This window comes from Rhinichthys klamathensis, unplaced genomic scaffold (genome assembly GCF_029890125.1).
Source record: "Rhinichthys klamathensis goyatoka isolate OS25496 unplaced genomic scaffold, OSU_Roscu_1.1 h1tg000036l_1, whole genome shotgun sequence".
Classification (NCBI taxonomy): domain Eukaryota; kingdom Metazoa; phylum Chordata; class Actinopteri; order Cypriniformes; family Leuciscidae; genus Rhinichthys; species Rhinichthys klamathensis.
This window is the reverse complement of record NW_026606584.1, coordinates 1,204,183-1,230,152: the sequence shown is the minus strand read 5'-3', so window position 1 is coordinate 1,230,152 and position 25,970 is coordinate 1,204,183. Positions and strand designations below refer to the sequence as shown.

General features: G+C 41.4%; 1 protein-coding gene across 1 annotated transcript; it reads left to right on the top strand.

Moving 5' to 3' along the window:
- Nucleotides 1-769: 769 nt before the first annotated feature.
- On the top strand, nt 770-25,127 carry LOC130081149 (probable ATP-dependent RNA helicase DDX5). Its single transcript, XM_056246109.1, has 6 exons — nt 770-909; nt 3,677-3,787; nt 3,873-3,934; nt 19,745-19,804; nt 24,409-24,630; nt 24,715-25,127. Exons 1-6 carry the CDS (start codon nt 770-772, stop codon nt 25,125-25,127), a joined length of 1,008 nt encoding a protein of 335 aa, XP_056102084.1.
- The last annotated feature ends 843 nt before the right edge of the window (nt 25,128-25,970 follow it).

The window sequence follows — 25,970 nt, the reverse complement described above, 5'->3', positions numbered from 1 at the left end:
CACATAATAATTATAATCGCTTTAAATGTGAAAGTTAAAATGCTGTCAGTTCCACTCATGCCAATGACATGGCTGGCCGGGTGCCGCCATGTTGTAGTAGAACTTCACTTGCGTTAGCATTTCCATTGACTCCCATTCATTTTTGCGTCACTTTGACAGCGAATAACTTTACATCTGAGGCGTTTAAAGACTCCATTTGTCCATTATTTATTTCTAAAGAAACACGACAATGTATAAAGGGCTCCATTACCTTCTATGTTACACTATGGCCCCGTAGAAACAGATTTAGGAAAAATAGGCTAACGATTGCGTCATAACCACTCGACTCTCTGTCGCGCTGTACAGAAGTTACCGTGCAGACAGGAGGAGAAGCTCGCAGGCAATCGGGGGGACGTCCCGTCAAGGGAGAAGCCCATAGATAATGAGTCCATAAAAGCAACGGAATACTTACTCCTGCTCTCTCACGCCAAAGAACTCTTTGCTCAAGTTCCCCGTCTCTGCAAGATTAACGTTGGCAGTTTTCACGCACAGCTACTAGAAGATTAACGTCTGTCAGACAGGTTGCTCACGTCATCAAGCTTAGTTTGAGTCGGTTTGAGTCTGCGCGTCAGGAACGGAAGTTCTCAAAAATCGCTAAAAGTGGGCTTCAACTGTCTCAACTGAGTTCCAATGAGATCGCTCTGTCCATTTCTTTTACTGTCTATGATTTCAATGCGGCTTGCCGCCAGCCGGCCGCGGTTCATTTAGACGGCGGCAACCGCCAGAGAGAATGAAGTCGGCGGCCCGGCGGCTGTTCGCCGGCGGCATCTCGCAAGAAATGGGAGTGACGTATTCGGCGGCAAACGTTTCATCTCCGCCAGCGGGGCGCACCTATAGCCGACAGTTTGGGGCCGGCGGCAAAAAGAAGCCGTGCCGATATTTTTTGCTATCTGGGCTTTGACGCACGAGTTGTCTTCGCTGATGCAGAGAATGGCGGCGCCGGCGAATACACAAACCTGCGAGACATAGCCTGGTGAGCGTGAACGCGCATGACGTCACGCCCAGTCTCAAATTCGAGCCCGAATCCCTCTTATATATTTTACTGTACAGGATTATAGAGGCAATCTCAGTGCGCAGAGAAGGGCTCATTCAGCCCATCAGGCAGTTCTTTAAGCATGTATAGGATAGAAAAACAGGTATTTTTAACATGAAAAGTTGCGCAATGCACCTTTAAAGGAGAACTCCGGGCAATTTTTAAGTTAATCTTGATCGTTACACCTTTGTGAGTACTGTCTATAGAAAGAAAAAAAACGAACCGGATCGGTGCTTGCAACACGGAGCTGTTCCCGCAAATGCCCAGAGCTCCCACTCAGCTAAAATGGCAGTTATGGGGGCATAAACAAAAAGAGTGTCTTTGTACCTCTTAACAGACACATAATGCAATTAAAATGTCTGTCCAACATGAACAGGGGCCTTACATGTGAACAAGATGCGTTTAGCAACTTAGCCATTGTTTAAATTCAACTAAATAGTGTTTTAGACGGCAAGCTGTAGTCTCGCGCTGAACTCCCGTGGGAACTCAGTTGTAGCCGGAAAAGGTAAACAGTGTCCAGGTGGGAGGAGCGCGAAGAGCATGATCGGAGTTGCTTACAAGTGAAGAAGCTTGTAGTAACGTAACTATGGAGAATATAATTCAATAGAAGCTAGTGAAATAATTAAAGTTTTGCAAATAAGTCTACAAAAACATTACTGCACAATCTCTCCTCAAGCCGCGTGTGCCCAAATGGAAGGATAAATAAAGTTTACATTACCTCCACACTGGTTGCACCCGTCTTCGTCCACGGAATGGCTTTTTTCTTCAACCGGCCCCGCTGTGTTGTGTCTGTGTAGTCATCCTTGTCAAAGTGTTCGCTGCAAATGCGGTAATCTTTAGCGCGTAGTACTTGTATGGGAGTTTGCACATCAAGTTGAAGTACAACTAGCCACAACTGCAGAATCTCGCGGTCATGGAAAGGAAGACAATGAAAATTTAAGTATTTATATTTTCACATTCTGTTGCCACAATTCGGAAAGGCACAAACACGAACCATTTCTTCTTCACTTATAAGCAACTCCGATTATCACTCTTCACACACTACGCTCCTCCCACCTGGACACTGTTTACCTTTTCCAGCTACAACTGAGTTCCCACGGGACTTCAGCGCGAGACTACAGCTTGCCGTCTGTACACTATTTAGGTGAATTTAAACAATGGCTAAGTTGCTAAACGCATCTTGTTCACATGTAAGGCCCCTGTTCATGTTGGACAGACATTTTAATTGCATTATGTGTCTGTTAAGAGGTACAAAGACACTCTTTTTGTTTATGCCCCCATAACTGCCGTTTTAGCTGAGTGGGAGCTCTGGGCATTTGCGGGAACAGCTCCGTGTTGCAAGCACCGATCCGGTTAGTTTTTTTATATATAGACAGTAGGCTACTCACAAAGGTGTAACGATCGAGATTAACTTAAAAATTGCCCAGAGTTCTCCTTTAAAGCCTGGTCTTAATTTTCCACTCCGCAGTTGAGCGCGTGAGCCTTTCAAAGTATACCTCTTTATACACATTTTTGCAGTTGGCCTGATGCTTGATCCTGATATGCTTGCTTAGTAGGGCTGTTGGAACGAATTCCAAAATTTCGAATATAATTCGAATATTAAAAAAATCAATACTATTCGAATGCTGAAGTTACTATTCGAATATTGTTTTTTTATGTATATTTTAATTTTTTTATATATATAAACAGGAAAGAGGCCGCACTATGCATAAATTGTTTTATTTGCACAAACGCGTTTCAAGAAGGCACGCGCCGAAACGCGTTTGTGCAAATAAAACAATTTATGCACAGTGCGGCCTCTTTCCTGTTTAACGTCATATATTCTAATCATCAGGCCAGCATTCTTAAAGTTTAAGTTTAATCATTGAGTGAAGCCTGCTCCTATTCCCATTCATTAATTTTTTTTATATGGAATCTTGCCTTTCTCGCCACCTTGGCTTACACACATGTGAAAATGAAATGCTTTTGTTTCGTCTGATGAACAATAACGTTTTTGAATCGTAACACAATTGTGCACGTTATCCACGCTGTATCATCATAACAATACTGTCAAAAATGGTAAATGTTTAACAATGTAAAAAAGCGCCCGTGAAGCGCAAATATCTTGGTGAAAACTCAACGGATTCGGCGAGCACCAAACTCGTTGGAACCGTCTAGTCGAACTGAAAAGAACGATATAAGTTTCAGAATTTTTGGTGGTGTTTTACCGAAAACTTCAACCATATTCAGCACGAATAAAATGTTTATTGTACCTAATGTTAGATATCCCTCTAGTGGACAGAACGTGTAACAACAACCACATGCTATAGTGGCATTGGCGATCCATAAGCCTGAGTAATGTCGTAAATATTAATAATAGGATGAATTTGAACATTTAATATTCGAATATTATTCGAATATTAAATAAAATAAGGAATGGAATTCGAATAGTATTATAGAGGAAGATTGACAGCCCTATTGCTTAGCTCTTAATTTTATTTATTATTATTACATACTATTTTTACAGCACAATAATATTACTGTAGTAATATATTCTGGGTATAATTTTTATAAAAACTACAAAAACAACTGTATTAATATTATTGGTGTTACTTATTTCTCCAGACTTCTGCGGCTATTGGAGGAGATAATGAGTGAGAAGGAGAATAAGACAATCATTTTTGTGGAGACAAAGAGGAGATGTGATGAGTTGACCAGGAGGATGAGGAGAGATGGGTAAGAGACCACAGTACTGCATGAGTTATAAGGGTTTTTTGGATGACCTTCACTTTATCTTATGATGGAATATTCTGTCTTCCAGCTGGCCTGCCATGGGGATTCATGGAGACAAGAATCAGCAGGAAAGAGACTGGGTTCTGAATGGTGGGCATTTAGGAGTTTGACTTTTTTTTTTTACCCAAAGTAGTAACATTTCACAGTTCTCAGTATAAATTGATACCAATGCAAAAATTATTGGAACTCACTCTCTATTTAACATTTTATTTAACTATTTGAAAATAAAGTTAATGTAACGGGGTTCAGATGTTATGGGAAGAAGGAGGCAGGAACTGGTGAACGTTCAACAAGTTTAATAAAATAAACAAATACAAAATGAAAGTATAAGCCAGCAGCCCCTCACGGACGACTGCTGGCCACATAAAACAGAAACAGAACACAACATAAAATCAGGCCTGTTCCTCTCTCGAACTTCACTGTCGTCGCTCCTCCTTTATCCTTCCGCTCCTCTGTGAGAGATGCGAGACCGGTGCTTCTCACAGGTGTCGCTCATTATCACTCACGCCACCGGCCTCGCACCGCTCTCTCACGTCCCTAGGCCTCGTCCTGCTCACCACAGTTAACTATTAATGATAATAATTGAATTTAATGATTATAAATGTAAGTAATATGTTGAAGCATTAGCATGCCTTCAAACGGTTTTTCAATTAAGTAACCAAAAAGGTCAAGTGAAAGTCACTAATAAAATGAACAAAAATATAAGAGAACAAAGAGTATTTTATTATCTAAATGTAGAGGCTTTTTAAAGCTAAGTTTATTGGCAAGTAGACAAATTATTGATGGCTGAATATTGCTGTGTCAGGTCCGTAGTCTGCATGCTTATCCCTAATGCACATGCTGTATCTATTTTGGCATTTGTTTTCTTTCTGTTGATATTATGATTATCACTAACATTCATTGCAGTTTCAGGAGTAACTCACGGAACAATGATTTAGCGGATTCACTCCCACATTTAAATGCGGTTGCCACTCCAGAATCTTTGCAGTGTGTATGTGGCCTGAAAGACTTTGAAACCCAACAAGCATATGCAGAAACATGCCTTGTTGTGAGGAGACTCGTGAGTCGTGGCAGATGAAAATTTGCTCTAAAATCATTTAAAAAACATGCTTGATGCCCTCTGACTAGATGGAATCGGGGTCTAAAGCTAAAAAATCTGAGATTGTGCCCATCATAAACTACGCTGTTCTCTCTCTGTCATAAAGAACACTTCTTCTCTTCTATGCCTCATCAGCACTCAGCTGGTGAGTCCGACGTGGGCTCCAATACGTTCACCTAGTTCTCTCCAAATATTTCTGTCCCGTGCCACAATTGATGCCTGGTGTAAACTCATACTTGTCCGATATTTGATTGATCTTATCCATGTGGTCTTCGGTTTTCCTTGTTTTCGTTTACCATCTACTTTTCCTTGTAGTACCGTTCTCGCTATACGGTCTTCGTTCATTCTCAGCACATGCCCTAGCCACCTATGCTGCCTCTCATGTACTACTTGCACAATCGTTTGATGGCACCCCGTACGCTGTCGTATTATCTCGTTACGGATTTTGTCTAATCTACTAACCCTGAGTATCTTCCTTAGGGCAGCCATTTAGAAAATACAAGGAGTTTTTTCTCTTCCGCTTTTTTAAGGGTCCAAGTTTCACAGCCGTATAGCGCTTTTGGCTGGATCAGTGCTTTATACAAGCGCATCTTGGTATGTATGCTGATTCCTCTGCCTTTCCATGTCTTTTGGAGATCGCCCATTGAACTGAGCGCTGTCGCAGTTCTGCATACAGTCTCCATTTGCAGCTATTGTTGCTCCCAGGTACTTGAAGGTCTTTACTTCCGTGAGCGGTTCTCCTCTCAGCAAGATGTGTTGTTGTTCAATTACCTCGCCTTCTGATATCGTAATCCTTTTATTGTCATTGTAACCTGTACAACGAAATTTAAAAGTGCCAAACAGTTGGTGCATCAATAAATCAATATCAATAAAAAAATAAAATAAAAAAATAAATAAAAACAAAATAAAAACCTCCCCATCTTATTGGAGATACACACACACACACCACCATTCATTCTGTCATAGTTATTGCACAATCTAACTATATAGTATTGTTTTATGAATGTTTTTTTATGGCATTAAGTGTGGTTATTGCTGTTGGATAACAACTGTTTTTAAGTCTGTTTGTTCTTGATTTGATTGTCCTGTATCGTCTGCCTGATGGCAACAGTTCAAACAAGGAGTGACCGGGATGGAAAGTGTCTTTAATAATGCTCTGAGCTTTTTTGGCACAGCGAGCACTGTGAAGGTCAACCATTGTAGGGAGGGGACAACCGACTATCTTCTGGGCCATGTTAATGACCCGTTGGAGAGCCTTTTTCTGGGCTACTGTGCAGCTACTAAACCACACACATAGGCAGTATGTTAAGATAGATTCTATGGAGCACCTGTAAAAGGACAACAGCAGTCTCTGAGTGATGTCGTTTCTCCTGAGGACCCTCAGGAAGTGCAAACGTTGTTGGGCCTTTTTTAGCACCTTCACACTGTTTACGCTCCATGTCAGACCGTCCTCAATGTACACACCCAGAAAACAGAAGTCCGACACCTGCTCCACCCGATCCCCGCCGATGATGAGTGGTGTGATGTCAGTCTTTTCCCTCCTGTAATCAATCACCAGCTCCTTGGTCTTTACAGTATTAAGGAGAAGGTTATTCTCCCTACACCACACCGACAGATGTTTAACCTCCTCTCTGTAAGCTGATTCGTCTGCTCCAGTGATGAGCCCCACTACTGTAGTGTCGTCCGCAAACTTCACTATGATGTTATTGTGGTGGGTGGAGGTGCAGTCGTGCGTGTAGAGAGTGTACAGCAGGGGGCTCAATACACAGCCCTGTGGGGAGCCGGTGCTGAGACTAAGGGCCGTAGATGTATGATGGCCCACTCTCACCCTCTGGGTGCGACAAGTGAGAAAGCTTTTAATCCACATACAGGTGGGGTATGGAATGCCTAGGTCCATCAGTTTGTTCATCAGTTTTTGAGGAAGGATGGTGTTAAACACAGAGCTATAGTCCACAAAGAGCATCCGTACGTAGCTCCCCTGCTGCTCTAGATGGGACAATGCAGCATGCAGGGCTGTAGCTACGGCGTCCTCTGTGGATCTATTAGCTCTGTATGCAAACTGGTGTGGGTCCAGGCTTTTTGGCAGGCATGATGTAATGTGACCTCGGACCAGCTTTTCAAAGCATTTCATCACCACTGGGGTGAGTGCGACTGGCCGGTAGTCGTTGAGGCTGGAAATATAAGGTTTTTTAGGCAGGGGGACGATGGTGGAGGACTTCAGGCATGGTGGGACTGTGGATTTAGCCAGGGACTGGTTGAAAATCCTCATAAAGATTCCAGCCAGCTGATCCGCACATTCTTTTAGAACACGCCCAGAGATGCCATCTGGCCCAGCAGCCTTCTTCGGGTCCACGGCCTGTAGTTTACGCCTCACCTCATGCTCAGTGAAGGTGAAGTTACTATGGACCGTGGGGTGTGGTGTCGCTGCCATACTTGGTTCCACCTCAAAGCGGGCAAAGAAAGTGTTCAGTTCCTCTGCCAGCGAGGCCTCACCCTCAGCTGCTCCTACGGTGGACCTGTAATTGGTGAGCTGTTGGACTCCCTGCCACACCCGACCTGCTGTCATTACTTCCCAGATATGCCTCAATCCTCCGCCGATAATCCAACTTGGCCCTTTTGATGCCTCTTTTCAGGTCAGCCCGGGCCACCGTGTAAAGGGTCTGGTCACCAGACCTGAAGGCGGTGTTCCTCTCCCTCAGCAGCCGATGTACCTCCCTAGTCATCCAGGGCTTCTGATTGGGATCGACCCGGATCTGTTTTTCCACGGTAACAGTGCCTATGCAGTGACGTATGTAACACAGTACACTGTCCGTAAACATCTCCAGGTCTTGATGTAAAAACACATCCCAGTTGGTCCTATCAAAACAGTCCTACAGCCGGTGCATGGCTCCATCAGGCCAGATTGTTATAGTTTTTGTGATGTTGGGTGTACTTTTCCTGAGGGGGGCATATGCAGGAATTAACAGCAAAGACAAATGGTCAGACTGGCCCAGGTGGGGTAGTGGTTCAGCCCTATAACCAAGTTGGATGTTAGAGTAAACCTTATCCAGAGTTTTATTTCCTCTAGTTGTGCATTTAACATGTTGATAGAAATGAGGGAGTACTAATTTCAAGTCTGTGTGATTGAAATCCCCCGCTATAATGTGTACAGCGTCAGGATATTTACTCTGTTGGCTGGTAATGCTACTATGCAAATGACTGCTAGCCATTTTAGCATTAGCATCCGGTGGTACAGTATGTAAACAGCTGTTATCATGACAACAGAAAACTCTCTCGGGAGATAAGTGGGTCTGCATTTCACAGACACATACTCCAAGTTCGGGGAGCAGTGACTGTCCACAGTTACTGTGTTAGTACACCAGTTGTTATTCACGTACACACACAGCCCCCCTCCTCTGCTCTTACCGGAGCTCGGTGTCCTGTCCTGTCGCTGCCCGGTATAGCCTGTTAGCTCCATCGCCGAGTCCGGGATGAGTGGGTGAAGCCAGGTCTCCGTAAAAAGCAGAATACAGCAATCTTTTACGGTGTTGTTGGTTGCAATCTGTAGCCTCAGCTCATCCATTTTGTTGACAAGTGATCGCGCATTAGCGAGAAACAGGCTGGGAAGCGGAGGTTTGAGTGGCTGCCTCCGTAGCCTGGCGAGTGGGCCAGCCCTGCAGCCCCGCTTCTGCCTCCTCTCTCTACGCCGCCTTCGCCTCTTTCCGGCGGGGATGATAATCCACGAGGAGCCGGGGTGCCGTGCTATCTCCTCCGGTATATTGTGTGTGTGAAGAAACTTGGCTGTAATATTCTGTTCGTAACAGACTCCTATCTTAAGGAGATCGTGCCGACCGTAGATGTTATTGGCCTGACAGAAAACACTCAGGACATATATAAACACGAAAAAACAACGCAAACTATAGCACCAACTGAGAGAGCACTGAGCCGCTACATCTATGTCGCCGCCATCTTGCTTCGATTAAAGAGGTGTTGATCTCTTCTTTAGGTGTTGATCTTACCCGCATCCATTCAGTCTTTGTATTGTGGATCTCTTGTCCAAATTAATACTTGGCTATTTTGCAGAGTTTCAGCTATGAGACCAATGTCGTCTGCAAATCTTAAGTTGCTGAGCTGCCTTCCGCCGACACTGGCTCCGACATTTTCCATGTTTTGTCTATCTAGGGCAAGTCTCATGATGTGTTCCAGATACAGGTTGAATAGATCTGGTGACATTATGCAACCCTGTCTAACCCCGACCTATATAAACCCCGTTTATATAGGTCTTCCAACAAACCGATCAGCTTTGGTTGCAAACCGTAGTGATGCAAGATCGCCCAAAGCGCTTCATGCCACACTCTATCGAATGCTTTCTTGAAATCAATGAAGATCATTTACAGCTCGCCATTTTGCAATTTGGTATATTTTTCTGCCAATAACCTTAGTGAGAATATTTGCTCGATTGTACCCCGACTTGGCCTAAAGCCGGCTTGTTCTTCTGACATCAGCCCTTCGATACGCGGTTTCATCCTGCTACGTATGATTTCCAGTATAATCCTACTAGCGTGACAAATGAGGCTGATAGTTCTATTATTCTCACATTTTGTTGTATCGCCTTTTTTAGGGATGACTACTATCAAGTAGTGTCCACAGTTTAGGGAATTGCCCGGTTTTCCATATTTTGTTGCAGATGTTATGCATTACCTTAACTAGTGTCTTGCCTCCTAGCCGAATTAGGTCCCCTTCTATACGATCGACTCTGGATGCTTTGCGTTGTTTAAGATTGTCGATTGCCACTCTCACCTCCGACTCTAAAATATCCGGCTCTGTGTCATTGTGTAAACTCGAAGGCCAGAGTTCGAGCACACTTTTATCCACTGACACATTCTGGTTGTACAGGTCCTTACAATACCTATGCCACCTAGACTTGATTTCATTTTCACTCGAGAGCAGCTTGCCTGTCTCATCTTTGACATTTGCGCTCCGGACTTTGAGTGCCAGTCCGCCCGAAATCTCTTTTACCTTGCTGAATAGCTTTCGCAAGTCAATTTTTCTACTGGCTGATTCGAGTTCTGCACATTGCCGCTGTGTCCATTGTTGACGACATCTAACTAGGCCCATTTTAATGTCTTTAGATAATTAAAGCAGCCATGTCAACCTGTAGCCCAAGACTGGTTCCCCACTGAAGCTAAGCAGGGCTGAGCCTGGTTAGTACCTGGATGGGAGACCTTCTGAGAAAACCAGGTTGCTACTGGAAGAGGTGTTAGTGAGGCCAGCAGGGGGCGCTCACCCTGTGGTCTGTGTGGGTCCTAACGCCCCAGTATGGTAATGGGGACACTATACTGTCAAAGAGCACCGTCCTTCGGATGAGACGTTAAACCGAGGCCCTGACTCTCTGTGGTCACAAAAAATCCCAGGATGTCTTTCGAAAGAGTAGGGGTGTAACCCCGGCATCCTGGCCAAATTTGCCCAGTGGCCTCTGTCCATCATGGCCTCCTAATAATCCCCATATATATATACCAATTGGCTTCATCACTCTGTCTCCTCTCCACCAGTAAGCTGGTGTGTGGTGGGCGTTCTGGCGCAATGTGGCTGCCGTCGCATCATCCAGGTGGATGCTGCACACTGGTGGTGGTTGAGGAGATTCCCCCTTCTGTGTAAAGCGCTTTGAGTGCCGAGAAAAGCGCTATATAAATGTAATGAATTATTAATTATTATTATTAATTAATTGTTTGTACTTGGGTTTTAGACTTGGATTGGCATTCAGCTGTGCCTTCACCTCTCTTCTTTGGTCAGTGAGCAACAATACCTCTTCACTAATCCATGTTTTTTTCTTCTTCCTTACGAACCCAATTGTTTCTTTCGCTGCTTCTTGGATGTTAGAGTTTACTACATCTAGTGCTTTGTCCACATCTTCTGGTAGGTTCTCAAGCATGGCAAATCGATTTGCTAAGGCTATCTGATATTCAAGCCTCACTTTAGGCTGCCGGATCAGCTTTTCTATGTCGATTCTAGCTCTTGTTCCAATGGCCCCATGAACTTGAAACCGTACCTTGATGTTACTTAAAACTAAGTTGTGATCTGTTGATCCGATCGCTGCACTAGGAAAGCTGCGAGTATCTGTGAACGAACTTCTCCATCTTTGATCTACCATTACAAAATCGATCATGTTTCTTGCACTGATAACTTTTCTGTTTTTACAACCAGGTGCTACGGGTGATGTTTTCTCGGGTGCTGCCCACGTCCACTTCTGTGTATCTTTGTGTTCTGCATTTGCATTTATTAGTCCCTGTAACATCCAACATTTATAGAACTATTTTTTGATAGTCTGAGCAAAAAAAAAAAAAAAAGGTTCTTTAAGTCAGTGGATCTCAACCTTTTTGACTTCAAGTAATATTTCTAAAGCTCAAAAACGTCCTATTTGAATGGCCAATCATTACGAAATTGGGCATATTTGTACATCATGTGTTTGAATATTGAGTCCCGCCAGAAAAACGCGATTATGCGATCGCATGATTTAATAATAATAATAATAATACATAAGTCTTATATAGCGCTTTCCAAGGAACTCAAAGACGCTTTACAAATGAAACAAACAAACAATGATGAGAGTGCTAATTATAGATTGTAGGCGAGCTGAAACAGGTGGGTTTTGAGCAGTTTTTTCTAGGTGGTCAGTGAGTCCGAGTTTCTGATGTGGATGGGGAGTGAGTTCCAAAGGGTGGGGGCAGCGATGGCGAATGCTCGGTCCCCCAAAGTTCGGTGCGTTGATTTGGTGATGGGTTTGAGAAGGCCCAAGTCGGCAGAGCGGAGGCGTCGGGAGGGGCGGTGATGCTGTAAGAGGTCTGTGAGATATGGAGGTGCCAAGTTATTGAGGGCTTTGTAAGTGATGAGCAGAACTTTGTAATGGATGCGCTGTTGTACAGGGAGCCAGTGAAGCTGTTGAAGGACGGGGGTTATGTGGTCTCTGGAGCGGGTGTGGGTGAGGAGGTGGGCAGCGGAGTTTTGAACGTATTGCAGTTTTTTTTATATCAGAGGATGGGAGACCATATAGGAGACTATTGCAGTAGTCGAGTCTTGATGTAATGAATGCATGGATGAGAGTTTCCGCAGCAGATGTGGAGAGGTAGGGCGTAGACGAGCAATATTACGTAGGTGGAAAAAGGCAGTTTTGGTGATATGACTGATATGGGGCTTAAATGTGAGTGTGGGGTCAAAAATGAAACCAAGATTTCGGATCTGGGGAGAGGTGGTAACTGTATGGCCATCGACGGAGAGAGTGAAGTCTTGGGAGGGGAGAAGTGATTTGGGACCAATGTTGTGATTTGGGATGATTTCCGATTTATTGCAATTGAGTTTAAGGAAGTTGGCGTTCATCCAGGATTTTATTTCAGAGAGGCAGGTTGTGATGGTTAATACTGTGGCAGGAGTGATGGATCTGGTGCTGAGGTATAGTTGTGTGTCGTCTGCGTAACTATGGAATTTTAATCCATGATTATGAATGATAAGTCCAAGGGGAAGCATGTACAGTATAAACAGAAGGGGACCTAGCACCGAGCCTTGAGGGACTCCGTGATTGACAGGTATGGTGTGAGACGTACAGTTGTTGATGGATATGAATTGAGATCTGTTGGTAAGGTAGGAGGTGAACCAGGAGAGAGCTCCACCAGAGATGCCAAGATGTTGTAGGCGTTGTAAAAGGATGGAGTGGTCAATGGTGTCGAAGGCGGCAGAGAGGTCAAGTAGGAGGAGAATGGAGAGGGAACCAGAGTCAGAGGCGAGCAGGAGGTCATTTGTTACTTTGAGTAGTGTAGTTTCAGTAGAATGATGAGTGCGGAATCCAGACTGAAAGGTTTCGTAGAGCTGATTGGAGAGGAGGTGATGTTTTGATTTAGTGCATAATCAGCCAAAGGCCGCATATTTTTGCGGGTGCTGCATTTTTTTCAAATACGCCGCACTTTCGCCGCATAAATTGCAGATTTCCGTGCAAAATATGCGGGGCTTGCATGATTTCATAATCCTCGCATTTTCGTTGCAAAAAAAGTCACGCAGAAAGTTGAAAAATGTTGTTTGCTTCACACAAGAGCAGCCATTTCCCTCTGTTGCCATGGGAACGTTATGAAGTGACGTAATTACGCGACGTGAACATCATTGAAAAGCTGTAAAACAGGAGCACACTTTATTTTTTTTATATTTTATTTATTAATTTTTACAGAAGTTGTAGCATATTCCTTTTGTAAAGCTACAGAACTTGTTTGACTCATCAATGTTTTGTAAGTTTGATGTGTTTATTAAGGTCTGAAATAAAACAAGATGAGAACTTAAATATTCCCAGCACTTTCTGTGATGTAGTATGCTTGCTTATCATAGGAAGTAATAAGAAGTGACTCTTTACATTAAGGTAGTAGCCTAGAAGTTCCCGCAATTATTGCAAGTTCCCGCAATTATTGCTAGTTCCCGCAATTATTGCAAGTTCCCGCAATTATTGCAAGTTCCTCTCATAAAATTGTATAAATATCCCGCATATTCCATCGCATTTTTTAAGAAAACGGGCCGCATAATCAAGGATTTTTGCCCGCAACAATCACAAAAAAACTCTGCGTTTTTCTGGAAGGACTGAATATTGGCCACAAAAGTTGCACTATAAGGAACTTTACATATTCACTAACTCTGCAACCATGTGTGTACAATCAGAATTCTTCTCTTTTCTGAATCATTGCTTTTAAGCTCTAACAAGTGTACATCTCAAGTGTAACTCCACAGAGATTCATTGTTGTTACCAAACTTTGCACACATCCGCTCTACACCATGCTGACAAAGATATCAAAGCAAATGCATTAAATTGTTATATTTACGTTCCAGCAAATACGTTCCAATATATTTGTTAGGTCTGGCCCATTATGCCGATTATCTTGCGTGTACAAGGTCCAAACTTATCAAAGCTTTGTACATATAGAGATACAGCTATATTTTTCTTTTTGTTGTTCTTATAGTTTTTTTTGCAATGTCGGCTTGCGTGAATTTGTTAAATCTGTTCATTCTGAAATTCTGTCATTTACTCACCCTCAGGTAATTCCAAAACCATAAGACTTATTTCAGTATAATCATAATTGTATATTAATTATATTAATCATGTAGCTTAAGCTTGTGCTACAACCCAGAATCTACCCCAGCTAAATTTATGGTCTGGAGCTTGTACTGGCTGACAGACATTGTTCTTTTTTTTACAAATTCGGTATCAACTTGGTACCAAAGTAATAGTACTTTTGACAACACTAATGAATGCTACACTCTATTTTGTTAAAGGATTAGTTCACCTCAAAATGAAAATTTCCTGTCTACGAACTTCAGTCTACGTCCACCGTGACCTTTCCAACGTGATTACGTAATGCCTGGCGCGTCACAGACCAGCACAAGATGAACAATTGTGGTTATAAAGTATACTACTGCTGTCAATCGATTATTATCTCGATTAATCACAATTTTTTTTTCTGCGGTTAATCACAATTAAAAACACAGCTTTTAAAGGTTTATATTTAGTTGATATATTTTATAATGTAATCATTTCACAGTTAATATCCAAATTAATGTAGAGACAACATAAAGACAGTATATTTTAAATACTTGTTTAATGGCATCTTTTTATGAATGAAGGTCAGTATCACTGATACTGATACAGCTCTATGTCATGAAATTATAATACAGCTAATACAGCTCTATGTCTCTATGATACAAATTTTTTGTGAAAAAAATATTTTAATACCATGGTTTTGGCGGTTATAGAGTTCTAATGACGGTGTTCAACTATAACCGTCACACAAGGGCGCAGATGGCACTGGGGACGGGGGGGACATGACCCCCCCAGATTTATAGTGACCCGATCCGTCCCCCCTCACTATCCCTACAAAAGGTGACAAAAATCGGTAAAACAGAGGATTAACCAATGTTTTCGCTATATGTACATTAGCCAAAGTAGAGTGTCCCGGCCCGCCGCTGCTTCAGAATCGGGTCGGGACAGACGCAGGCTGATCTACACCGGTCACCATTACTTTGTACCTACGTTCTCACTACACGCTGTTCTGTTGTCAATAAACACACGATGTCTTCATGCCACCGACGTTTACACTCTCTCTCTGTGTGTGTGTGTGCTACGACTCCTCCTGAGTGACGTCGCCAGGGTCCTATGAGGAGCTAGTAGCTGCCTTTATCGTGCCTGTAGGAGCGAACCGGTAACCATAGTGATCATATACCAGACATGGGGACTTGTGACTTGGTGACTTGGACTCGAGTCGACTCGAGTCGCTATTTTTATGACTTGTGACTTGACTTGACATAAAATGAAATACTTGAGACTTGACTCGGACTTGGAAGTTAAAGACTCGGGACTTGACTTGACTTGAGACACGATGACTTGAATGACTTGAGTGTTAATCACATCATGTTTTCAGTTTGAATATAAAATATATAAATTATATATTTTTTTTAAGTTGATCACGACACTATCATCAGTCATGCCCTCTCGTACCTTACGCACACCACGCCCACTTAGATCAGATATCACATCAAAATGTCGGCCGGAGGGCTACCGAGGGTCTTCGCTTTCGGCTTCAAGAATTATTCACAGAAGATGGCAAAAGACGAACAGCGCTTTGCAAGACATGCAACATTAATATTGCGGACAGCCAGACGACAACCTCCAATTTCGTCCGTCATTTGAAGAGCCATTCTGCCCAGTAAGTGCTTGTCAATTTGTTAATGTTAGTTGGTAGTTAGCTAATGTAATAATAGCTAAAGTAGTCATTAACCCTTTCACAAGTAAGTTTAAACTATTCTAACTGATCCCCCAGCGTGAGTTTTTCTAGGCGACCGTTATTTAGAACCTATCACTCACTTTAATGTTTCCATGGTGACGCGTCATTGCTTGTCACGTGACACAGCGCAACCACAACACAGCGCTGAATGAATGATGATCTGCTTTTATGTCATTTTTCCTGTTTTATTCAAAATGTTCACAAATGTATTAGCTATAACATACAACACTGATATTCCGATTGTCAAATATGTGTAAGTGGATGTGTTTTGTTGTTTAAACACCTTTATAATGATCGCGTTAGTTGAGCTGTATGTGCGAATGGGCGGTGCCATGTTAACGTTTACAACAGGTCAATTTCTCAACTTCTCACGAAATACATGAAAGTAACGTTAAGTGACCGGTGAACTGGGAGAAGAATAGGGTAAAATGTAAAGCTATACTTACACAATGTGTATCTGATATGAATAAAACGTGACGTCTTATTATAATGGAAAGGATTATTATTGACGCTTCCGTAGACATCAGTGTGTATTTTACAAAATACACTTTTTTTTTTTTGCTAGTACTTATGTGTATTTAAATGTCTGAAACCTAAAATAAAAATTATGTGGTTGAAAACACTGAACAGTTGTGATATATGACAGCACTGAGAGCGTATAGCCTTGTTTATACTCGACGCGTCCGCACGAGCGCGAGTCTCCGCTGACTGCGCGCGGACCTCTCCATATGGACGAGGCGTTTATACTTGACGCGCTCGCCGTTGTGCTATTCTGTGAAACGACAGGGGGCGACTCGGAGTAATTCTCCTCTAAACCACCAGGAATCAGCAGTGAAGAAGTAGTTTGCCATTTATTAGTAGTTTATTAATTTCTGATTCATATAAAAAGAGTAATAAATGCAGTAGGTTTATTGTACTTTCGCTGCATGTAAACTAGTAAACAACTGAAGCCTTATTGAAGAGTGTTTAAACCTTAATTTCATCAGCAGGGCTTACTTCTGCTATTGTAGGCTTATTTTGTAAATGTAAGCAGTTACTTTATACAAGTGCAAACTGGGTGCTTAATGTAAATGTGTTTCTATTCACAAAATGAGAGGCTTTTATGGTCGCCCATCAATGCAAATGTCTCTGTGTATAGAAGGATCATAAACATGGTGGTACAGACATACCAGTTCGGCCAGATTCGGCTCGAAGTCGTTCATCTTCGGATGCGGCGCCGCGCGCGATGTTACAAAAAGTGCCGTGCACACCGCCAGGCGAAATGGGGTCTTGCGCACCCAACGCGCACGACCGCCCACACCGCAATGACGTCATTTTTGCCGAGGGCACTTCGCGCTCTTGCAGACGCGTCGAGTATAAACAAGGCTTACGCCGGGTTCACACCGGACGCGGAAGCGGCGCGGAACGGAGGCCGCTTCCTTTCGGCGCCCATGTTAACCTATGGTGTCGTTCACACCAGACGCGGAGCGCCGCAGTGCGGCGCAGGCGGCACGCGCCGTGAAGCGCCAGTTTCGGCGTCTGGTCTATTTTTTCCGCGAGCCGCGAGTGATCCGCGTCAATTCCGGAAGGAAGTTACACCAAGAAACACTCGACTATCCGGTCAATTGTCAAAATAAAAGCAATTTTCAAATTAAAATACCGCGAGTGACAAATGCGAACACACAAACAAACAGGGAAACAACGAGAGGGAGAGGCACAAACTTATTGGTTACAGAAACATGTTGTATTTATATTATGAGGTTATTTACTTACCCATGATGTAAAAAAAAAAATAGCTCTGAATAAACAACTGAGCAGAAGCGCTTGTCGACCTCCGCGAAGAACACGCGTCTGGTGTGAACAGGCACGCGCCGGTCCGCGCGTGAATTTCCGTTCCGCGTCGCTTCAGCGTCCGGTGTGAACCCGGCGTTATGTCTCTGGCTCAGCGCCAGCCAACGCGTGAAAGCACGTTTGAATTCATTGATAACTTACACGAAGCAGAATAGTGGGTCATATGTCTAATGCTTTTTGAAAACTTAAGGCTTTCTTCTTCATAAAAGAAGTCGGACATCATCACATTTTTGTATACATTTTTATTTCTTTAAATTAGTAAGCTATAGGACACCATCTTTCAAAACATGACCTGCGTGAAAGAGAAAAGTGAATGAATGCGTCATTGTTCCCAAATGCACTTCCGAATGCGCCTCTGTTCATTTCAGACCAAACTGACGCCCATAGATCAAATTCTGCAGGTAAAATTACAATAATAAGGTGACTTGACTTGGACTTGACTTGACCTACTACAGGACTTGACTTGAATTGACTTGACATAGCCTGTGACTTGACTTGACTTGACTTGCCCAGGAAAAAAATACTTGGGACTTACTTGAGACTTGAAGGTTAAGACTTGAGACTTACTTGAGACTTGCACATGTGTGACTTGGTCCCATCTCTGTCATATACCATCTATGACTGAGCTGAGTCGGTGATTTTCTGAACTGAACAAAATCGACTGTATAAATGCCACATAAAGGCAATGAAGAGACAAAAAACAAAAACAATCACCTCGTTTTTTCAAAAAACAAACAATGTAAGTATCCTATGCCTGTTGACTTTCCCAGATGTGGCAGATTAGATTTGTTAAGGGGAATAGCTAGTCTGACAATAAGGCTTTTGCACTTAGTAAACAGCAAAATGTGGAGACCATAACTATGCATTTAGGTGAGTGGACAGAGACAAATAATGAATGAACACAAAAAGAATGGTTGGATAAATCAAACAATTTATCGTCGTCAGGAAATAATGTTTTATCTTATTTAACCCATTGTACTGTATAAATTGATGAGGTATGTTCACTGTCGTGTAAACCACTATAAGTAAATTTGTGTGGTAGAAAGTTTATGCAAACAACAAATAAAGGCCTACATAAACTTTTGACATCCTCTTATAGCAGGAAATCATGTTTTTTTTATTGTACGGAGCAAAGGAGGATATAGATTCTTAAATTATGGGCTATGAAAAACATTTCTTAATATGTCATACATCATTTGAAAGATATTTCTAATCTATAAATTGCAACAAAATTGTAATTAACACTTAAATTTACATTTTTTAGTTATTCTTAGACATTTTTGAAATAGTAGTTTTAGCCATTAATGATCAGGAATATGTTGCTTCACATTGATATTCACATTATATAGAGGTATAGAGGGTTAACTGAAATTATAAGATTTAAACTGTTGTCCTCCTGGCCTCAGGCGATTTCTGATGACAGTAAGGCAGGCCCTAGTCAGTCAAGTGAGGATCTGCAGGAGGGCAGCCACAGTAGAAAATATGTCGTTGTTATTTTATTTTTATTTTTTGCACATAGGTTCTTTGCTTTTTTGTTCATAATGATAGACTTTGTATGCTGAGATAAGCAAATGTTTAAATAAAACATACTTTGCTGAAGACATGAAGATTTGGTGGGTGATTGGCATACTATCAGGCCTTTGTTTACCTTTGTTCATTGTTGTTTATCCATGATTTCAAACAAGAATCCCCCAATGGCTTTTTAGTGCAAATCATTAGCCCAAATTACATAAAGAAACTACTTGAGCACTAGTTAAAGCCCAAATTACGCAAAATAACGAATTGAGTTTAAATCATTTGCTGACAGCTTGGTCCCCCCCAGTTAAAAAATCCTATCTGCGCCACTGCCGTCACACCCCTAGTTCCACAGCGGCATCCATCTTTGTAAATGTACTAAATCTGCTTCACCGTCGCTGTGCTGTCGTCATCGTGTAAAGCCCGCCCCAACGTTTCTGATTGGTGCCGCGATTTCGACGGATTAGAAATGGGCTTGAATGAGCTCTTTGCCAGACTAACTTGCAGAGCAAATCTAAATTTGCCGGAAGTTGTCTGGGTTTTCCCAGGCTAGCTTTAACGTTCAGCAGTTTTAAAAATTAAAGGGTTAATTTGTATAAGTAAAACTGTCTTTGACCTCTGAATGTTCTCTCTTTTTTCCTCCCTCTCTTTCTCTTTTTTTCTCTCTAGAGTTTAAGTACGGGAAGGCCTGCATCCTGATTGCAACAGATGTAGCCTCACGTGGATTAGGTCAGTACCTTCCAAGATGACACCTTTCTTAGCGTCCTCTCTTAAGAGCCAACAAAGTTTCACTTTTAAAGAAAGTGCTTTGCTTTCTTTAACTTCTCTATGCATTCTCTGAGTTTTTCTCAGCTAAAGGTGGAGTCTTTGTGGCAGGGCCTAGGCATGACAACTCCAGGCCAGCAGAGCAGGAAGGAGGAGTATTGGAACTTGGTGACTGGCTGCCACCCAGTTGCATAGAGAGGTGACTGTGTCCAAGTTGAGCTCTGTGTGCCAGTATCATCTTCAATAAGGCAGTGTGGCTAAGCCTTTTTATAACTCGTTTATATATACTTCTGTTCTCTGTCCATGTATTTTATGCCTTTTAAGTACACCAGTTCCATCTCGAGCCATGTTCCATCTCAAATTACCAAAATGATCAAAAAAAGGCTTATTGCTGGTTTTACCATTTTGCCTTGCATGCATTTTGTAAAAGCACTGAATGGCAAGACATTTGTTTGAGATTTGGGCAGATTCTTTAGTTCTGAGCTTGTCCAAGCATGGGGTGTTAGCAAAATGCACAAAAAAAAGCTTTTCTGATTAGTTGCTTTTTTTCTTTATACAAAGCCCTGGTGTTCATGAAATGGAGAAAGCTAGTTTATTTTCCTCATAACGCAATTGGTGACAACTGGCACATGTGAGGAGCTCTGGGACGCCTGTAGACAGTGGAGCATAAAGCTTTATTTTAAACAAAATGCTCAGCTAAATTTTCTAAGCTGGATGTTCCTCCCTCGCCTGCGTTTTTTAAAAAGTCATGTCGAGACCTGCCAACGAGACATTTTCTCAAGTGAACACAGGCTTTTGGGAAGATCATGCCTAGACGAGACTGTGATGAGGGATATGATGATACGTCTTTGATAGCTTGTGCAGATGGGTTGGATATCACTTGGCTTTTGTTTGTTTTTGAACTTTGATTTGTGGGTGCCGTCAGATTAGCACTGGTCTTTTGGGTCTGGGCAAGACTAAGCAGTGCGGCCTTTATTAGCAAGCTTCTAATGAGTGTGCTGCTGAGAAAGGACCTTTAGAACCAAAACCAACCCAACAGTCCTCAATCGTCACATGAGGAGGCGACTGTGCACATTGTGGCATACTCCTTAATGGTAAGACATTGTTCAACAAACTAAAAAACGTATTGTAAAAAAAATAGGGCTGCACAATTAATCGAAACTAAACCGCACGCGATTTGACAAAGGTTGTGATTTAAAAAAAAAAAATTATGCGCAGCGGCTCTGTGATCAGTAGTAAATGTTGCTCCATCTGAAAGCCAGAGGGCGCTCTTGCGCAAACACTTCAAATATGCCCCGCAGAAGTATGATAATGCAGCCATTCCAGGAAATCCCTATTGGGATCATACTATTGCTGTAGCTGAATATACAGAATATTGAAAGTCTTTGATTGATAAAACATGACTTATAAACACACGACTACGACAATATGTGACCCTGCCTGTGAAAACCCAGCTAAAGTCATTTTTTTGTGATTCACTGTTTTCTACATAAAATCATCCTACATAATGTAAAGAACATTCTGTGAAAATATAACATTGATATCCTTAATATTGACTGAGTAAGGCTATGTCAAAGATTTGCTGAATTTCAGGCTCAGAAAATCATGTTTTTGAGAATTATTCCGATTAAAAAAACAACTTATTTTTAAAACTGCAACACATTTGATCCATAATTATCCTCCATATGTGCCATATACCACATTAAAGCTGAGATTCTCCCCTTTTTAGTGATATATAAACACATTTATGGGAAAATTCTTAAGTTTTGTAAAACAGACCTATTTATTATGATGCGCATGTCCAAAAAGCTAAAAGCATAAAAACATTGAAACGAATGGGGCCACCACAAGAGCTTGCCATGTCAATTCAGTTGAATGATTTGTATAACTTTATTCGGTAGAAAATCTCATTCTCTTACTGAGCCATGGTGTAACATTGAGTAAATCTGGAGTAAAAAATAAATAAATACAATTTCAAGGGATAGTTCACCCAAAAATTAGAATTCTGTCATCATTTACCCCCTATGAAAAAAAAACCCCTATGGAAGTCAGTGGGTGCCGCCAACTGTCTGGTTACCAGCATTCTTTAAAATATCTTATTTTGTGTTCAGCAGAAGAAAGAAACTCATACAGGTTTGGAACAACATGAGGGGGAGTAAATGATGGCAGAATTCAAATTTTTGGGTGAACTATCCCTTTAACAGGTCAGTCTCAAATTTTGTACACATTCTAAAATTGTCTAGATGCAAAATATTTGATAATCTCATGGATTCTATTCACGAAAGTATTCAACTTTGTCATTAAAAAGTCTAAAATTAATATTAAAATTGGAAATAAGAGTATGTACATAAGCAGCTCCATAGAGACAGTCAATTAAGCTAAGCCATTTTCATTTTTTTGGCAAGACCATGTGGGGTCTTTTTTGGTCTTCTAACACCATGGGTGTGGGGTGGAGCAGGAGTCAGCACCTCTGCATGGACAACTTTGTTGTTTTCGTCACTCTGAACCTTGTTCTGCATTGTTGGATTAGGGCATACCAGATTGTCCTCATCATCATGTTGGTCACTGCCTGAAAAAACAAGGAGAATTTGTTCAATTAAAAGCAAGAGATCTAAATGGATTTATGAGATATGTGATATATTTAAATGTAATATATTAATTAAATGTAGATATGAGATATATTTAAATGTAAATCCACATTTAAAATGGATAATGAATCATTTTATATGAAAATATCAGACTGATTCTGATTAATTGAGGGGATGACATAGGGACAAGAAACAGGTAGGCTATGGATATATGGCCATAGCTTCAATTCAGAGTGTAATCAAACAAATATACATCATGTCATAAACGTAATTAATTTAAACTGACTCAATCCCAATCAACAAATGTAATAAACATTTAAATCCACTATTTTTGCATCACAGGATGAATTCTGTGTTAGCATTAACGTTACATTGGCTGAACACTGACAAAAAAGAATGACAAAAACTTACCGTTAAATTCCTAGTCAGTTTCGTCAAAGAGTGTGTCCTGTTCATCATCACCATCATCCTCCAGAAAATAATCCGCTATAAAACCGGTTAAATCATAATTTGGGGCAATTCCACCGAGATTAATATCTAACAAGTTGTTTAAGCAATCCGCTATTTTACGTTCCTGCTCATGCTTCGGTGCTGCCATGTCAGATGTCAAAATTATGCAGTAACGTTACTCCAGCAAACAAATTATATTATTGACACATAGCAGGCCTAAACTGTTAAGATTAATCTTATTGGCAGAATACTGAGCTACAAAACAAATAAGCTGTTCCTAAATGTTTGGCGATGACACGAAAAATCTCCTCAGACATCTGAACCCGGCTAAAGTCGCTTTTTTTTCCATCGTGTTGACCTGATTGCCGCTGGTGCGGATTGATATTAAGGTCTGTTTACTATTTCTAATAGAAAATAAGTAGAAAAGAAGTCCCTGAACTGAATGATATAAGAATCAGCAGGTGTTGTTGCGCCGAAAAATAAACCCAGAGACGATTGAAATCAATGTTTAGGAAGCCCACGTCCGGTTTTTTTTTTTTTCGCAAAAGTATAACGTAGTGTCAATAAAATCATTAATTTTAGTATTTATCATGTTATAAAGGAAAATTTGAGTATTGCATTTCAAAACCCTTGGACTAATCTATCATTTACAGCAATAAACACACATGACCTATTTTTGTCATTTTTATGGCTATGACTACTTTGACGCTCTTTTACTCATAATTAGATTCTGCGACTTTAGCCGGGGGTTCACAGGCGGGGTCACATATATGGTTTATCTGAGTTCAAGCCTTCTCGGGTATTTTCATGATGATAAAGTATATTTATACTTCAATGCTAATCGACATAGCCTTTATCACTGTATAGAAACACTATGCCTTATTCTGTGTAGAAATAATATGCCTTATTCTGTGTAAGAAGCATCATCTCACAGAAGGATGTTTTCAAACACTCAACTGATGTTATGAAGTAAGTTTGGAGTAAAAACATGTTATTAAATGTTGTCTCTTGTTGGGCAAGAGGTTAATAAATGCTTCATATATGTTTGGAAAGATGTTTGACGCATGTTGCTTTTTAACATGCACGTTATAAGCAACTCAAAACTCCCAGTACTTTCAGATGGAGCAGCATTTAGTTCTGATCACAGATCCATGCTTCATTGACAAGCTGCGCTTAAAAAAATAATCGCAGCCTTTGCGATTTCATAATCGCACTAAACGATTTCATGTTAATTGCGATTTATCGTGCAGCCTTAGTAAAAAATGGGAGGGTGGAACGCATTTAGGTTCATTTTCTTTTTTGTTTTGTTTTTTGTAAATAGAGTGTGCATCGTTTCTCTCTTCTCACAGTAGTCTTCCCATGGAGTCAGAAACTATCATCTGTTTAAATTTATCCATTAACTTTTTTTATCAGTCCAGATTCCATTCAGTTGTTTAATGTACTTATTGCTAACTTTTTTTTTTTGATCTGGCTGTTGTGGTGTGCAAAATCTGTCTGCATTCCTTTTTGCCACACTGCAACATTTTACAGATGTGGAAGATGTCAAATTTGTCATCAATTATGACTACCCTAACTCATCTGAAGACTATATTCATCGCATTGGAAGAACAGCCCGCAGTCAAAAAACAGGCACAGCCTACACCTTCTTTACTCCCAACAACATGAAACAGGCCAACGACCTAATCTCTGTCCTCCGAGAGGCAAACCAGGCCATCAACCCAAAACTGATCCAGATGGCAGAGGACAGAGGAGGTGAGGCTGCTAATTAACACAGAACATTTTAGAAACCTGAGATTAATTAAATAATAATTACCCTTTTTTCCCCTCAATTTAAAGGTCGATCTCGTGGTGGTCGCAGTGGCTATAAGGACGATCGTCGAGATAGGTATTCTAGTGGGGGTAGGAGAGATTTCAGTAGTTACAGAGATAGGGATTGTGACAGGGGTTATGGTAGTGGACCAAAGGTGCAGAATGGTGGCTATGGAGGCAGCAGCTATGACAAAAGTAACAATAGCAGCAGTAGCTATGGTAATTGCTATGGTGGCAATGGCCAGACCAGCTACAACACAGCGAACTCAGTTGCTGCCTTTGGGAATCAAACTTTCCAGAACCAGTCATTCCCGGGTAATCTGGCTCAGGCCCAGAATGGGATAAACCACCCACAGTACCCATTTAATCCTCCTCAACCGCACCAGCAGCCACCACAGCCCATGGTTCCATTCCCCATGCCCCCTTCCTTCCCCCAGTAGAGAATAGCAACTGCTGCTATTAGACACTTACAGATAATCAAGTGACTTGTTTAAAATATTACTTTCATTTGTACTGTTTATTTCGCTTATGGCAGAGCTGGATGTTTTAGCTCATCCAGCTGATATTATTAGTCAAAGCAATTACAGTGCACACATGTTATACAGTTTTTGTTACATTCCTCAGTAATTTATTTTTACTAGGTAGTGCACACTTTGATTTATTGTATGTTTTAACACAATGTTTGAAATCTGATTTGAGGGTCATGTATGGATCTTCAAATAAAGAGGGCAAAGAGAATTCCAGTGGTGTCTGACTTTTTTTTTTTTTTTTTTTGGGTGGGAGGTTTGAAAGGGGTATGTTGTAACATTGCATTTAATCTATGACTTTAGTACAGAGAGGGTGAAAACATACTCCGTCCATTGTATTGGTAGTTTCTGATCACAGCAACCCTGTTTACTTGGCCAATAAAGTGACATTAATTAAATACTGTGTTGAAGATGTTATTATAGTAGTCCATGCTGTATAGTTTACACTTGGGTTTGTCACATCCAAAAGACAGTGCTGGGAAAGCTCAAGGAATTGTTTTTAAACCCCTGGTGTACAAAAATGGGTTGCTGCAAGCAGTGGCGCAGATAGGATTTTTTAACTGGGGGGGGGGGGACCAAGCTGTCAGCAAATGATTTAAACTCAATTCGTTATTTTGCGTAATTTGGGATTTGACTAGTGCTCAAGTAGTTACTTTGTGTAATTTGGGCTAATGATTTGCACTAAAAAGCCATTGGGGGATTCTTATTTGAAATCATGGATAAACAACAATGAACAAAGGTAAACAAATGCCTACC

Bases quoted from the DNA above. Each gene is read 5' to 3' on its own strand.
- LOC130081149 (XM_056246109.1), top strand. From the start codon at position 770: ATGAAGTCGGCGGCCCGGCGGCTGTTCGCCGGCGGCATCTCGCAAGAA. The intron at 19,805-24,408 runs GTCAGTACCTTC...AACATTTTACAG, and splicing joins TGTAGCCTCACGTGGATTAG to ATGTGGAAGATGTCAAATTT. The intron at 24,631-24,714 runs GTGAGGCTGCTA...CTCAATTTAAAG, and splicing joins GATGGCAGAGGACAGAGGAG to GTCGATCTCGTGGTGGTCGC.